Source organism: Microtus oregoni, unplaced genomic scaffold (assembly GCF_018167655.1).
Source record: "Microtus oregoni isolate MIOR12 unplaced genomic scaffold, Mior012 000002F_ref0000024, whole genome shotgun sequence".
Taxonomy (NCBI): Eukaryota; Metazoa; Chordata; class Mammalia; order Rodentia; family Cricetidae; genus Microtus; species Microtus oregoni.
The window spans coordinates 63,248,737-63,262,460 of NW_024543061.1; the positions used below are offsets into that span (position 1 = coordinate 63,248,737).

General features: G+C 46.5%; 1 protein-coding gene across 1 annotated transcript; it reads left to right on the forward strand.

Annotated features, from left to right (window-relative positions):
• Nucleotides 1-479: 479 nt before the first annotated feature.
• Aicda (activation induced cytidine deaminase) lies at nt 480-10,323 on the forward strand. The gene is made up of 5 exons (XM_041643246.1): nt 480-513; nt 6,141-6,288; nt 8,769-9,039; nt 9,651-9,736; nt 10,270-10,323. The coding sequence occupies exons 1-5, from the start codon at nt 506-508 to the stop codon at nt 10,321-10,323; spliced, it is 567 nt and encodes a 188-aa protein (XP_041499180.1). The 5' UTR covers nt 480-505.
• The last annotated feature ends 3,401 nt before the right edge of the window (nt 10,324-13,724 follow it).

Consider the following 13,724-nt stretch of genomic DNA (forward strand, 5'->3'; position numbering starts at 1 on the left):
TATTATTATTATCAGAGTTTTAAAATTAGGAAGCTTACACAAGGCCTTAGGTTTGATACTCAGGATCATACATGCACGCACACAAGGACACACACACACACACACACGAGATACTTCTTATTAACATGCTGACAATTTGTGAAGTGTCCACTGTTGTTGTCCCTTGATCTTTGTTACCTGTGGTTCCTGAGCTGTTTTTTTTTTTTTTTAAGAGGAAAAGCCTCAAGGGAAGCTGAACTGAGCAGAACTGCCCTGAATCATTTAAACCATGTGGCTCTGCCTACCACAGCCCCACCCATCTTTACTGGACCCAACCAGGAGGCAGATGTTGGATACCTGGGGGTAGTGATGCTGTTGGGGGAGGAGCCCACAAGGGTGAGCTCAGATTTGAATGCCGGGGTCCAGTGCTCTGTCACACAGCAGCACTGAAGCAGCCTTGCTTGAAAGCAAGCTTCCTTTGGCCTGAGACTTTGAACGAGTCAAGACAGTCACGCTGGAGACCGAAATGGACAGGTAACAAGGCAGTCTTATATGCGAGCGTGTGTGTGTGTGTGTGTGTGTGTGTGTGTGTGTGTGCGTGCGTGTGTGTGTGTGCGTGTGTGTGTGTATGTGTGCAGTCTGGCTGTCTGGGTGGCAGGCTCCGCCTGTCACTGTGCACTTTCTTCTGCTGGGTCTCTCATGAAGCTCGGGTCTTCTGCACTCTGGACCTAGCCCTCCTCGCCTCTCTCCAGTTCTCTCTTCTCCGTGTCACACAGGAGGTAGGAAGTCCTGGCTCACTGAGATTCGGACAGTACTGGAACTGGCTCAATAGCAATCACAAGGAACCCTTAGGGACCCAGCACGAAGGGTTGTCTCAGCACCTTACTAAAAACAGGAGTGGTTATTTCCATAATTCTTTGGCAAATGATCAACATTGTAAGACTCACATGGGGAGTCTTCACTGGATTATTTGGCTATAGTAAAGAAATTTGTGCGTCTTAAAAAATACCAAGCATTTGAGATGATTGCTTGCAGTTCACTGCGATGGTGTCTCTTGTAAAGAGAGAATTTCATTAAAGCAGGCAGTTTAGTGTTATAGCATCAACTGTTCGGCGCTTAGTGGCATGTTCACTGCTTAATGAAATCTGTGCAGAGATGTCTTAACTTCTTGAAAGCTTTTCAGGGCTGTTGTATGCAGGTCACGACGAGCCATTATCAGTAGTTTCTCTCTTGTTTTCCTACACTTACTGCCAGTGTGTGAGAGTCGTGCCTACCCCATACCCTGAGCTCAAGTCCACTTTGGTTATAACATTTGGAATATAGAGCTAAAATATCTAATGATAGTGTGCATGCTTGTCGGATTCCAGTTCTTTTCCTTTCTTTTCTTCTTCTTTTTTTATTTATTTATTTTTTATTTCTTTTCTTCTCTCCCCTCCCTCCTACTCCTTCCACTCCCCCTCGTCCCTATTAGGGACCACAATGAGGACCTTGCACAGGCTAGACAAATGTTCTGTCACTGAACTCTCTCCCCAGCCCTCCCCCCCAAAAAAAATTTCAGGGGGCAGACAGTGCTACTTCGTGAGCTTATAGAAAACAGATCTGAAGACCCTGACGGGGAAGGGACTGAGAGAAATATATGCACATAACAAAATGCAAAGATAAAGGCAGGACCGAAAGTCAGAGAAACCAAACCAGAGAGCGGAGAAAGGACTGCACAGAGCCAAGGCCGCCCTGTGACTCTGCTGGGATTATTTTTGACCTTTTGTCTTTGGTTTGCATTGCTGGGGAAGCAGCTCGTGTTCTGCCTCAAGGAGCACAGCTGTCTCAACAGCTGTCAATCTGCAGGCCTGAAAAACTACCTGGCAATGTCCTCCCTACCTGCGACTGAGAAGAGGGAACTAGAAACAGGCTCCTAGCTAGAGCTGAGGGAAATGATGGATCAAGGCATCCAATCAGCAGGTCAGGATTGTGCGATTCTGGTCACCGAGGCTGGAATCATAAAGCAGAAATGGCCTAGTATATCGTCCTGTGGTTCATCCTAGTGTATCGTCCTGTGGTTCAGCCTAGTATATCATCCTGTGGTTCAGCCTAGTATATCGTCCTGTGGTTCAGCCTAGTATATCGTCCTGTGGTTCAGCCTAGTATATAGTCCTGTGGTTCAGCCTTGTATATCTTCCTGTGGTTCTGCCTAGTGTATCGTCCTGTGGTTCGGACGTAATTGTTTTGCTTGTGGCACATCATCCTTTTCTAAACTCCCAGGATACCTCTCCTTCTTCATGGCAGCAACAAACACATAAATGCACACAGACACACACAGAAACATGTACATACACGGGCTCCCCACACTATGGGGAAGAAACGAGTTTTCCAGGGCTGTGGGTATGGCTGCGTATCCGGCACTCACTAGTGTGTACAAGGCTCCAGGCTCAAGTCATTGTACAGGGTTTTCCACTTTTCCCATCTAGACAGCACAGAAAGTTTAGTTAAATGTAAAGGGGATTTATTGCTAAGAGACGATGCTCACTCTGTGTAAAACTGGCTGAATTCGTGAGGTCTGTGCACTTCTCCGTGTGTTCCTTGTTATTGCTGAGCTTAGCTGTGCTACATGCTTGTTGTTGTTGTTGTTTTGAGACGGGGTCTCACTACAAAACCTGGCTAGCTTAGAATTCTCCAGGTAAACCAGGCTAGCCTCCAGTTCACAAAGATTCACCTGCTTCTGCCTCCCCAAATTCTGGGATTAAAGGTGTAGACCACCATGCCCAGCTTCTAAGTGGTTTTTTTATGCTAGTGATAAACAGTAGACATAAAGATACTGTGATGACTGTCATAGTACATTATTATTATTATTTCAAAATAAGCTAGTATTGCTAGAGGCCAAGGCCTCTAGAGTCTGAGGATCATCAGTTTGAGGCCAGCTGCAGCTACATCAAGATGTCCAGGTCAGTGTGGATTACACAGCAAGACCATATCTCCAAAAGTTTTTTTTTCCCCAAAAGTCAGGGAGGGACTTGCATTGCCTTATTGAAACATGAGCTGTTAACTACAGGCGCTCAGTGATGGTCCATACGTATTCATAGTAGTTTCACCCACACAGCGCCAAAGTGGACCATACCCAGAGGTCAATCAGCTCGCGAAGGAATCAACAAAGCACACTGTGCCCACACAGTAGAATATCACTCGGAAGGAAGAAGGAAGCAGCTGCTAATTCTTGGATGAATATCAGATTCACGATGTTCAGTGAGAGAAGTCACACAGGAAGGAGGAGAGAATGTGATTTATATTTTTATCTGAAATTATAAGAAGTTAGAAAATAGCAGCAAATAGAGATAAAGATACGAAGAAGGCTAGAGACGCCGGCTACTCTGATCGCGCTGGCAGTCTGGGGTGCGAACCTGTCAGTATCTACTGGGCTGTAGATCTTAAGTGAGGGGACCTTACTATGTAAATTGCATCTCAGCAACCACTCCCCAAAAGTGAAAAAGTTTCAATTCTCTTGCATCAAAACCATATTCAAATTCCTAACTAGCCCTTTTTTAAAAAAAAAAAAAAATTTAAACCTATTCTCTGCACTTCACTTCCCGGCAACACCACTGTGTGGCAGTGCTGTCTCTACAAGGGAGGGGCGCTAGCTTTTACCAATCACGCTATCTCGCTATCTCGTGTCTACAGCGCTGTTAACAGGGACTTGACTTTCTTTAAAGAAACTTGAGGGCTGGGAAAACGGCTTTGCGGGAGCAACGCTCGCCATGAAAGCATGACGCCCCGAGTTTTGCTCCCCAAAAGCAGACGTCTGTAATCCCAAAGCTTCTAAGGTAAAATGGGAGGTAGAGAGAGGAAAACCCAAGGAAGCTGGTGAGCCAGTTAGCCTGGGGTGCCGAGCAAAGAACTAGCGATTCTGCCTCAGACAGGAGGGAAGTCAAGGACCAACATCCAGGGCTGTACTCTGATCTCCACACACGCACTGTGGCACGGGTTGCCCCCCCCCCCATATATGTCTGCATACAATACAAAGATTTTTAAAATTATTTTTAAGTCTCTCTCTCCCTTTCTCTCCCCCCCCCCGTTCGTACGTGTGTGTGTGTGTGTGTGTGTGTGTGTGTGTGTGTGTGTTAGTGCAAGTGCCCTCAGGAGCCAGAGGTTGGCTGCCCTGGAGCTGGAGTGACAGGTGGCTGTGAGCCACCTGATGTGGTTGCTTGGTCTAGAACTTGGGTCCCCTCCCTAGCCCCCACAAAGGTTTTATTTTGAGAGAGAGAGAGAGAGAGAGAGAGAGAGAGAGAGGGAGGGAGGGAGGGAGGGAGGGAGGGAGAGAGAGAGAGAGAGAGAGAGAGAGAGAGAGAGAGACCTTAACGGGATGGAGACTTAACTCTGTTAGTAGAGAACTCCCAGCATGCACCAAGCTCTGAGTTAAGTCCCCAACGCCGCATTAAAACAAGTGGGCGGGACACACCTCGCACCCCAGCCCTTGGCAGTAGAGACAGGAGAGGCATCCCTGGTCAAGTTCCCTATATGCCTAAGCTCCGTGAGATCTCGAAACAAACAAAGAAAATAAATAAATAAAACCAACGAAATCCAGAAGCCAAGGGAGGGCTGTCAAGATAGTTTAGCAGGTGAAGGTGCTTGCAGCCAAACCCGGTGACTTGAGTTTGATCCCTGGAATTCACATGACGGAAGCAGAGAGCCTACGTCCACAAGTTGTCACCCGACCTCCCCTTACGTGTGTGTGTGTGTGTGTGTGTCCGTACACACACATTATATACAGAACAATAATAATTAAATGTAATTTTTAAAGACACAAAGGAGACTTTATTATACTTCTGTACAATGAAGAATGGGTACTATGTAGAAATGGGATTGGAAACTGGCATGACCTCTTATGACCCTGTGCTTAGAGAGGTAGGGGAGACATCGGGCAAGACCTGTCTGCAGTGTTCCTTTACCTGGATTTTGGGCGGGACTCCCATAGAATGAGGGTCTTCGAGGAAGAGAAAGACTTTTCTTTCCTCAGTAGCTTGGGCTGGCTGTGAACTCCTGCTCTTCCTCCACCGCTCAAGTGCTGGAATTGGATTTGTGTGCCAGTGTGCCTGTCTGAGAGCAACCTCTCTAGGTCGGTTTTGTTTTGTTGTGCTGGAGATTCTGGTTCTGTGTTCTTGGGGTACCCTTGAGACAGGAGTTCTGGTTCTATGATGTTTTGGGGGTAGCCCACAGACAGGAGTTCTGGTTCTGTGATGCTCTTGGGGTAGCCGGGAGACCAGGAGAGCAGAGGTTAGAGAGATGCCCTTTAAGGCTGTGTCTCCCATGTTCCAAGTTCTCAGAATGTCAAAGAGCCATATTTTTTTTTCTGAGACCCAACAGAACATACATTTTTTTGTTTTGTTTTGTCTTTTGTTTTCGAGACAGCGTTTCTCTGTGGAACCCTGTCTGTCCTGGAACTCCCTGTGTAGTCCAAATTGGCCTTGAACTGAGAAATCCCCACTTGCCTCTGCCTCCCGAGTGCTGGGATTAGTCATGCATTACCACCGCCCAGCAGAAATTGCAAATTTACCCAAATCAATTAAATACGAAAACTAAGAAGAAGAAGCAATCGAGGGGGGAGTGACCACCTAGTTTGACTACTGTGGTGGGGGGAGGGGCAGGCCCTGGGTGAGTAAGGGTCACTGCTTGACCATGTGGAGTTTGAGATCCATGCAGAAGATGGAGGTAGAGACAGGAGAAAAAGCTGGAAATACAGCGATAAGACTGAGGAAAGATCCTTTTACATCATCATCAGCTAGAAGACAGCTATGTAAGGCGTGACTGTCATGGGGACCCAAATAGGTGGAGGGCTCTCCCATTGGGTCTCAATCTGAAGTGGGAAAAAAAAAATGGGTGGATTTTAAAGTGAAGGTTGTCTCGGGTATCCAGAAAAGCTGAGGGTGGTCTCGGGTATCCAGAAAAGGAAGCAAGACTATCTTCCTGGTTTAACCCAAATAATCATAAAAGTTTTAAAACAATGATTTTAATAGGTTCAGTGATGCAACTCAGTGGTGAAGCACTTAGCTAGTGTGCACACAACTCAATCCTCAACAATAATAATTAACAGCAATAAATAATGATAATAATAAAGCTGAAGGAAGGACATGGTGACAGGGAAGGATGCCCTGAGTTTCTACTCTCGTTCACAGCCTTCTTATGAAAAGGAGGAAGTTTCTTTACCACTTCAAAAATGTCCGCTGGGCTAAGGGTCGGCATGAGACCTACCTGTGCTATGTGGTGAAGAGAAGAGACAGCGCCACCTCCTTCTCGCTGGATTTCGGCCACCTTCGCAACAAGGTACCATTGGTGACGGCTACGTTGTAGCAGTGATGTTAAGTTGTGGGTGCTACTGGTACTGACACTATCTCTAAGGGGAGGGAGAAGAGAAGGAGAGAGAGAGAAAGCAAGCACCTCTACTCCCAAGCTGACCAACTCTGGCCGTCCTCCTGCCTCTGCACGCTGTAATTACGGGCATACGCCACCACACTGCACTTTTTCAGATTGGATTGTCTCCACCAGCTTCTTCGGAGTCCTTTCACGTTCTATCCATCCGCATTAGACATGGTCAGAAGGGTGGTAGTGCCCTCCCCAGTCATGCTGGGCACCCTAATTGCACACCTTTCTTCAATGACAAGAATTGTCCCCAGAGCCAGGCGGTGGTGGAGCACGCCTTTAATCCCAGCACTCGGGAGGCAGAGGCAGGCGGATCTCTGTGAGTTCGAGACCAGCCTGGTCTACAAAAGCTAGTTCCAGGACAGGCTCCAAAACCACAGAGAAACCCTGTCTCGAAAAACCAAAAAAAAAAAAAAGAATTGTCCCCAGCCTCTGTTGTCTTTTCCCAGCCTCTGAACTGCTTTAAGAGTAAAGTAAAGAAGGCGGCTGGAGAGGCTGCTTGGGGCTCAGAGCCCCTGGTGTCCTTTGGGAAGGTCTGGGCTTGATTCCCAGCACCCACACAGCAACACACAGCAACTATGATTCCTGTTCCAGGGATCCAATACTCTCTCCTAGCCTCCAAGGGTACCAGGCACATGCGGGCAAAGCGCCCATGCTCATTAAATAAAAATAGCCTTTAAAATCATTCATGTAAGAGGACAAACTTGGTGGTTCATGCATGGATCTTCAGCGCTTGAGGCAGAACTACCATAAATTCAAGCCAGCCTGGGCTTCATAGTGAGACCCTGTGTCCAAAAAAATAGCAAAATCCAAAGTAAATAAATAAAAACAAAAAATAAAAGTATTTTGATGCAGGAAACTTTTTTATTTACACTTTAATTTTCAGCCAGGTGGTGGCGCACGCCTTTAATCCCAGCAGAAGCAGGCGGATCTCTGAGTTCGAGGCCAACCTGGTCTACAGAGTGAGTTCCAGGGCAGCCAGGGCTACACAGAGAAACCCTGTCTTTAAAAAAGTAATAATTTTCACAGTCCTCGGGATGAAGTGAAGGACCTGCCCTTGCCAGACAAGGGCCCACCCCGAGCTCCATCCCTAGCAACGTCCAGCCCCTCAGCGCTCTATCCCCTCAGCGCTGGGTTCTTTCTCAAGCACTTTCTTGAGTGAAAAAAAGTACATTGTCTTTAAATTTATTTTGAAAGTCAAGGAGAAAAAAATAGGAAAAAATTATATCAACTCAACTCTGTTTATCTGAATAATTTTGTTGCCTCCTATTCACAAAGACCAGAGGCCAGCAAACATGTTTAACCTGGCGAGCGTCTTTCGGGAGCCATAAAGAAGCCCTGCCTGCTGGGTAATGAGATCAATCCTTCAGCTTCCTGAGAGAAGCATTTCCACCAGAGTTCACTGAGTTGCAGATTGGCTTCCATGTGCCCGTGGGCGTCTCCAGGACTCCCAGGGAAGGGCCCGTGGGGCTGGCGATTTATTACGTAGTCTCTTTTGCCTACCTTTTCACAGGGTAACTTAGCAGCAATTTAGCACACAATCCTACTTGGAGCCACGACACACTGTATTTCTAGATGGTTCTATCAATTGGTACTTGATCTTATTTCTCATGCAGTGCTCACGACACTATTTACTACTAAGGAAATAGAACAACAGAGTTAAGTAAACTAAAAGCTATCTTCAGAGTCTTAGACTATTTTCCACAATAGGAGGTGGACCTACTACTGTTGCAATGATCAGAGACATGATGAGCACACAACATACACACACACACACACACACACACACACACACACAATCACTCCCCACTTCTACGCCAAGATAGTCTCTCTCTCTCTCTCTCTCTCTCTCTCTCTCTCTCTCTCTCTCTCTCTCTCTCTCTCTCTCTCTCTCTCTCTCTCTCTCACACACACACACACACACACACACACACACACACACACACAAATACCAAAAAAAAAAAGCTTCATCTCCAGTGTCCTAATTCCCTTTACAAATAGTTCTGGCGCCACCTAGTGGTCACGGTGCAGTTTCACATGTTGCATCCAAACAGGCACTTTCGAAACACAAATATAATCCCTGCAAGGTGTATGAGGATTCTTCTTCCAGTCGCAACTCAGTTCATCGTTGTGACTGGAAGAAGATAGATTTGACTCCAACAATAGCTCGCTTAACAAGAAAATTAACAGTATGCTGCGTGTGGTGGCGCACGCCTTTGATTCCAGAGCAACACTCCGGAGGCTGAGGCAGGTGGATCTCTATGAGTTTGAGACAGCCTGGTCTATATGTCGAGTTCCAGGTCAGCCAGTTGCGACACCCCTTCCCCCAGCCCCTGGCCCTGGGTCTAAGGGCATGTCACTAGCGCTCTCTGCTCTCTCCCCAGTCGGGCTGCCACGTGGAATTGTTGTTCCTACGCTACATCTCAGACTGGGACCTGGACCCCGGCCGGTGTTACCGCGTCACCTGGTTCACCTCCTGGAGCCCCTGCTACGACTGTGCCCGGCACGTGGCTGAGTTTCTGAGATGGAACCCCAACCTCACCCTGAGGATTTTCACCGCACGCCTCTACTTCTGCGAGGACCGCAAGGCCGAGCCCGAGGGGCTGCGGAAACTGCACCGCGCCGGTGTCCAAATCGGGATCATGACCTTCAAAGGTGAGAGTTCTGCCCAGTAGAGGGAGAGCTGAACTGCAGTTTAGAGTGAAGCTAGTCAGAGGGGAGACTGCGGGCCGAGGGGGGGGGGGGGGGGGCGACTCCCTACCTGCTCTCAATTCCTCTTCAATGTCAAAAGTATTACTTTGTTTTTTGAGACAGGGTCTCACTATCCCAGGCCAGCCTTCAACTTGCAACTCTCTGGCCCCTGCCTTCTGAGTGCTGGAATTCTGAGTATGCACCTGTCTCAGAATGATCAGAATTTGAGGGTCAGAAGTTGGGGCCCTGAAGGTGTGCTCAGTGACAGAACTCTTGTCCAGCATATGCAAAGCCCTGCGTTCCGCCCTTACCAGACTAATAATAATAATAATAAAGGGTCAGATAGATAGGTGGCTCAGAGGGGTCTTTGCCTTGATGACTTAAGTTTGAATCCTGGAACCCCACATGATGCAAGAAGAGAAGCAAGTCTCGAGAACTGTCCTCGAACCCTCTAACCTTCCGACTTATGACCTTCACCTACACACTGTACCCCCCCCACACACACACACACACACTTCCACCTTGCCTTTTTTTTTTCTTTTAAGACTATTTCTACTGCTGGAATACATTTGTAGAAAATCGTGAGAGAACTTTCAAAGCCTGGGAGGGGCTGCATGAAAATTCTGTCCGTCTAACCAGACAGCTCCGGCGCATCCTTTTGGTAAGAATCTCTTCCTCCCTCCCTCCCTCCCTCCCTCCCTCTCTCCCTCCCTCTCCCTCCTTCCCTTTCTTTCTCTCTCTCTCCCCCTCCCTCTCTATCTCCCCCTCCCTCTCCCTCTCTCTCCCCCTCCCTCTCTCTCTCCCCCTCCCTCTCTATCTCCCCCTCCCTCTTTCTGTCTCCCTCTCCCCTGACTGGAGCCTCTTAGATATTTTCTGAATCACTCATTTTTTATATGGTGAATGTTTCAGGGTTCCTGCAGTCCAGTTTCCTTCCTTTTCCGTCTTTCCCCAGGGCAGAGCCCCACTTAGACTCCTTCCTCTCGCCTTCTCTTCACCAAGTCTTCACAACTTTTCCTGTTATTACCCTCCCCTCAGATGGGGTTCTTTCCAGGCCAGAATTCTCCCTCCTAAAAAGGTCCTGGTCCCAATATACTTTCCTCTCAAGCCACCCACTTCATTTAGACGCTTTTCCTCCCCCACCCCCAGCTCAATTTTGAAGCCATTCACTCAGATTATATCTCTCTTTCTCCGCAGCCCTTGTATGAAGTTGATGACTTGCGAGATGCATTTCGTATTTTGGGACTTTGATAGCAACCTCCTGGAATGTCACATGTGATGAAATTTCTCTGTTGGAGAGAGTGGATAGGAAAACAATCCTTCAAGTGTCCGTTTTTCTTCTTAAATGCTCATTTTCATAGAGTGTAGGGGGGAAATTATATGACTTTTTAAAAATGCTTGCTATGCAAAATAGCATAGGACCTCCAGAGAGATGATACAGCTGGCAGCTTTGAGAGCAACATCGCCATCTGCTGGAGAACAACAGAATTTCATGACTTTGGACCATAGTGACGTTTCTCTCTGAGTTTTAAGCAGAATGGAAACAGAAGACTTATGCTTAGAAGAGCATATGGAGACGGTCACGCGATTTGTTACACGCACCCTCTGTGTTTTTATTCCTTTGAATTATCGGCGGTATCAGTGACAGATTTTTCTACTCTCTTCCTTTGGGGCTCACTTTCAAGGAAGCCTTTTCCCCGAGGTCATAGTTTGTGGTCTGTCCTGGTGAGGAAGCGGGACCAACCATAAACCGCTCTCGCCAAAGCATTAATATGCAGGCATGCGCTGTACGTTTTCATTGTCTGTCGTGCTTTTAAATGTTTATATGTGAGAGGGCTTGGGTGGGCTTTGAGCTGTGTGTGATCAGCTCTGGGTGGTTGTAATAAAGGATCTTAAAAGGCGGAAGAGGACTATGAAGAAATCTGGAAATGAATTGGTGCCACAAGGAGCGAACGCTCTGGGAACACAGACTTTTTTTTTTTTTTTTTTTTTTTTGGTTTTTCGAGACAGGGTTTCTCTGTGGCTTTGGAGCCTGTCCTGGAACTAGCTCTGTAGACCAGGCTGGTCTCGAACTCACAGAGATCCGCCTACCTCTGCCTCCCGAGTGCTGGGATTAAAGGCGTGCGCCACCATCGCCCGGCTCACAGACTTTTTTTTTAATGTCATCAGCTTCTTTGCAATCTGATCTAGCATAAGAGTTCAAGAGTTTAAGTCAATTTTCAGAGCGCATCCCTTAAACAGCCTTCATTCTCTGAAAGGGATGAATTAAGCATCTTTTTTTTTTTTTAAGTAGTTGGTGCCTTGCAATAAAGAAAGGAGCAGCGAATTCAGATCCAACAGTCATCAGAGTCGCTTGTTTCCCAGTAGAAATGGCAGATTCTTCCCGCGTCCTCCTCACAGTGGCTGCGACCGACCACGGAGGAGGTGAACCTCCGGATGCTCTGGTCCAACTCGGTGCCGCTGTGGGAGCTCCAAGGAGAAGCGTGCAGGGATGGGAGGCAGCAGAAATGGCTGCATCACTCTGTCTCCTTCCCTCACGACTCTTAAAGGAGCCTGTGCTTTAGAAACACCACAGACTTCTAGTAAGGGACACCTGGGAGCTGCTTGAGTATGGAGAGGTGATCTGTTCTCGTTGACACAGTTAGGGTTTTCCAGTTTTTGTATGTGTGCGATGCTGCTCCCCTAAACTGTGAACTGTATAAGAGGGGCACAAGATGGCGAGTTTGAGGCCAGCCTGCGCTGCACAGTGAGACCCTATTTAAAACAGTGGTGGGGGTGGTAAATAATACTTAATAAGGAAAAATGCAAGACCACAAAAGGAAATTATGTTTTACCCAACAAAATATAAGGAACCAACATAGACCCATAGTCCCTATGTGTACCTAGTCTCCCTAACAACTACCTTCGATAGTGAGAAAAGAATTCAGAATAAACATCCCTGTGCGGTTATTACCCAATCACCCTTATTATGCAATTAAAAGACCCACAGGAAGTCCTGTGCACACAACTGTATTTATTGTATGTGAGCTGCTGTGGAAGAGTTGAAAATAAATATCATGGCTTCCTGTATCTATTTGTGTTTTATTTTATGCTGTAGAGCGTCCAGTGACATTCCTGCCATCATTTCCTCTTCTGAAATATCGAAGTGAGTTCCTGAAGTCTCATACATGCGAAACGTTAGAAATTACTACGGCAGCACAGAAAATTGCCACCATCTAAAACTGTTGCGCCATCGCTCAGCAGCTAGTCTCTTGATTTTTAGAAACCTTTTTCCCCACAGCAAATTTATTCTGGCTCATTTCAAGTGAACTGGATAAATAAATAAAATTTGGAAGTTTTGAAGATAATAGAATAATAATAAATAATGAATAAAATAATGTAAAAATTGATTTATAAAATTAAAGTCATGCAGATTGCAGGGTGGTGGTGGTGCACACCTTGTTGGGTCCATGGGGTTGGCACAAAGATGGGGACAGACAGTTGAAGCTTAGTAAACCAGAAGCAAACTTTATTCCAGGAAAAAAATAAAAATTAAAAAAAAATAAATCTCCATAGGGCACAAAAAGCTTATCAGCTGGCTGAGACCACAGCCAGAGATGGGCTTGTAAGGCTGTGGCAAAGGCCAGCTTTTGAACACCACCTTTTTACATTAAGCAACAAACATTAGGCAATAACAAAGGGATTTTTACAATCTTGAGGTGAAACTTAGACACAGATTGCCCTTCTTTGCAACTTCCGTTAACAGAGTTTTTCAGTTAAACTAGTGTTTGTATGAGTCCATTGTTTTCCCCTGGCCTTCCCTGATGGTGCTTACTGAAGCTCTGCACCTCCCCTGGCACTGCCGGTTTCACGTAGCAGGAAAGGATATGGGAAGATGCACAACCAAAAAGTCAGACGTCACGACCCTCCTGTCATTTAAAAGTTACCTCAGCTCACATCAGTGGCTGGTCATGAGTGGCCCGGGGTATCTAAAGGCTGATCCTCAGTTTGCAGGGGCCGCTTCAGCCTCTCAATCTGTGAGTTGTAAAGCAGAGTAACCCACTGTTCATAGTTCATCCTTACGCTACTGAGACAGCTGCTGACAGCCTGCTCTCATTCTCCTAGGCTTACAACTTTATATTTATTTACTTTTGCTTATTTTTGGAATCTACATTTTTATATTCTTATTTTGGACTCTTCAGTCTTTAACCACAACCCTTGGGAGATAGAGGCAGGAAAACCTCTGTTAGTTTGAAGCCAGCCTGGTTTACATAATGAGACTCTGTTTTTAAAAAAAGAAAAAAAAAGGTGGATAGAGCCAGAGGAATGATTCCTACATACACACACACACACACATACATACACACATACACACATACATACACACACACATACATACATACACACACACACATACATACATACACACACATACACACACACATACACACACACACACATACACATACACACACATATACACACATACACACACACCTACACATACACACACACATACACACACATACACACACATACACACATACACACACATACACACAGCCCCCAGCCAGATGTGAGTACACAGTGAGCTCCTGGCCAGTGCGGGACACATGAGACGCTGTCTCAAACACAGAGAGTCAGAACAGAGCAATGTTGACAACTGGTAAACC

Coding starts and splice junctions, on each gene's coding strand:
- Aicda (XM_041643246.1), top strand. Junction 6,289..8,768: donor TCGGCCACCTTCGCAACAAG/GTACCATTGGTG, acceptor CTCTCTCCCCAG/TCGGGCTGCCACGTGGAATT. Junction 9,737..10,269: donor AGCTCCGGCGCATCCTTTTG/GTAAGAATCTCT, acceptor CTTTCTCCGCAG/CCCTTGTATGAAGTTGATGA.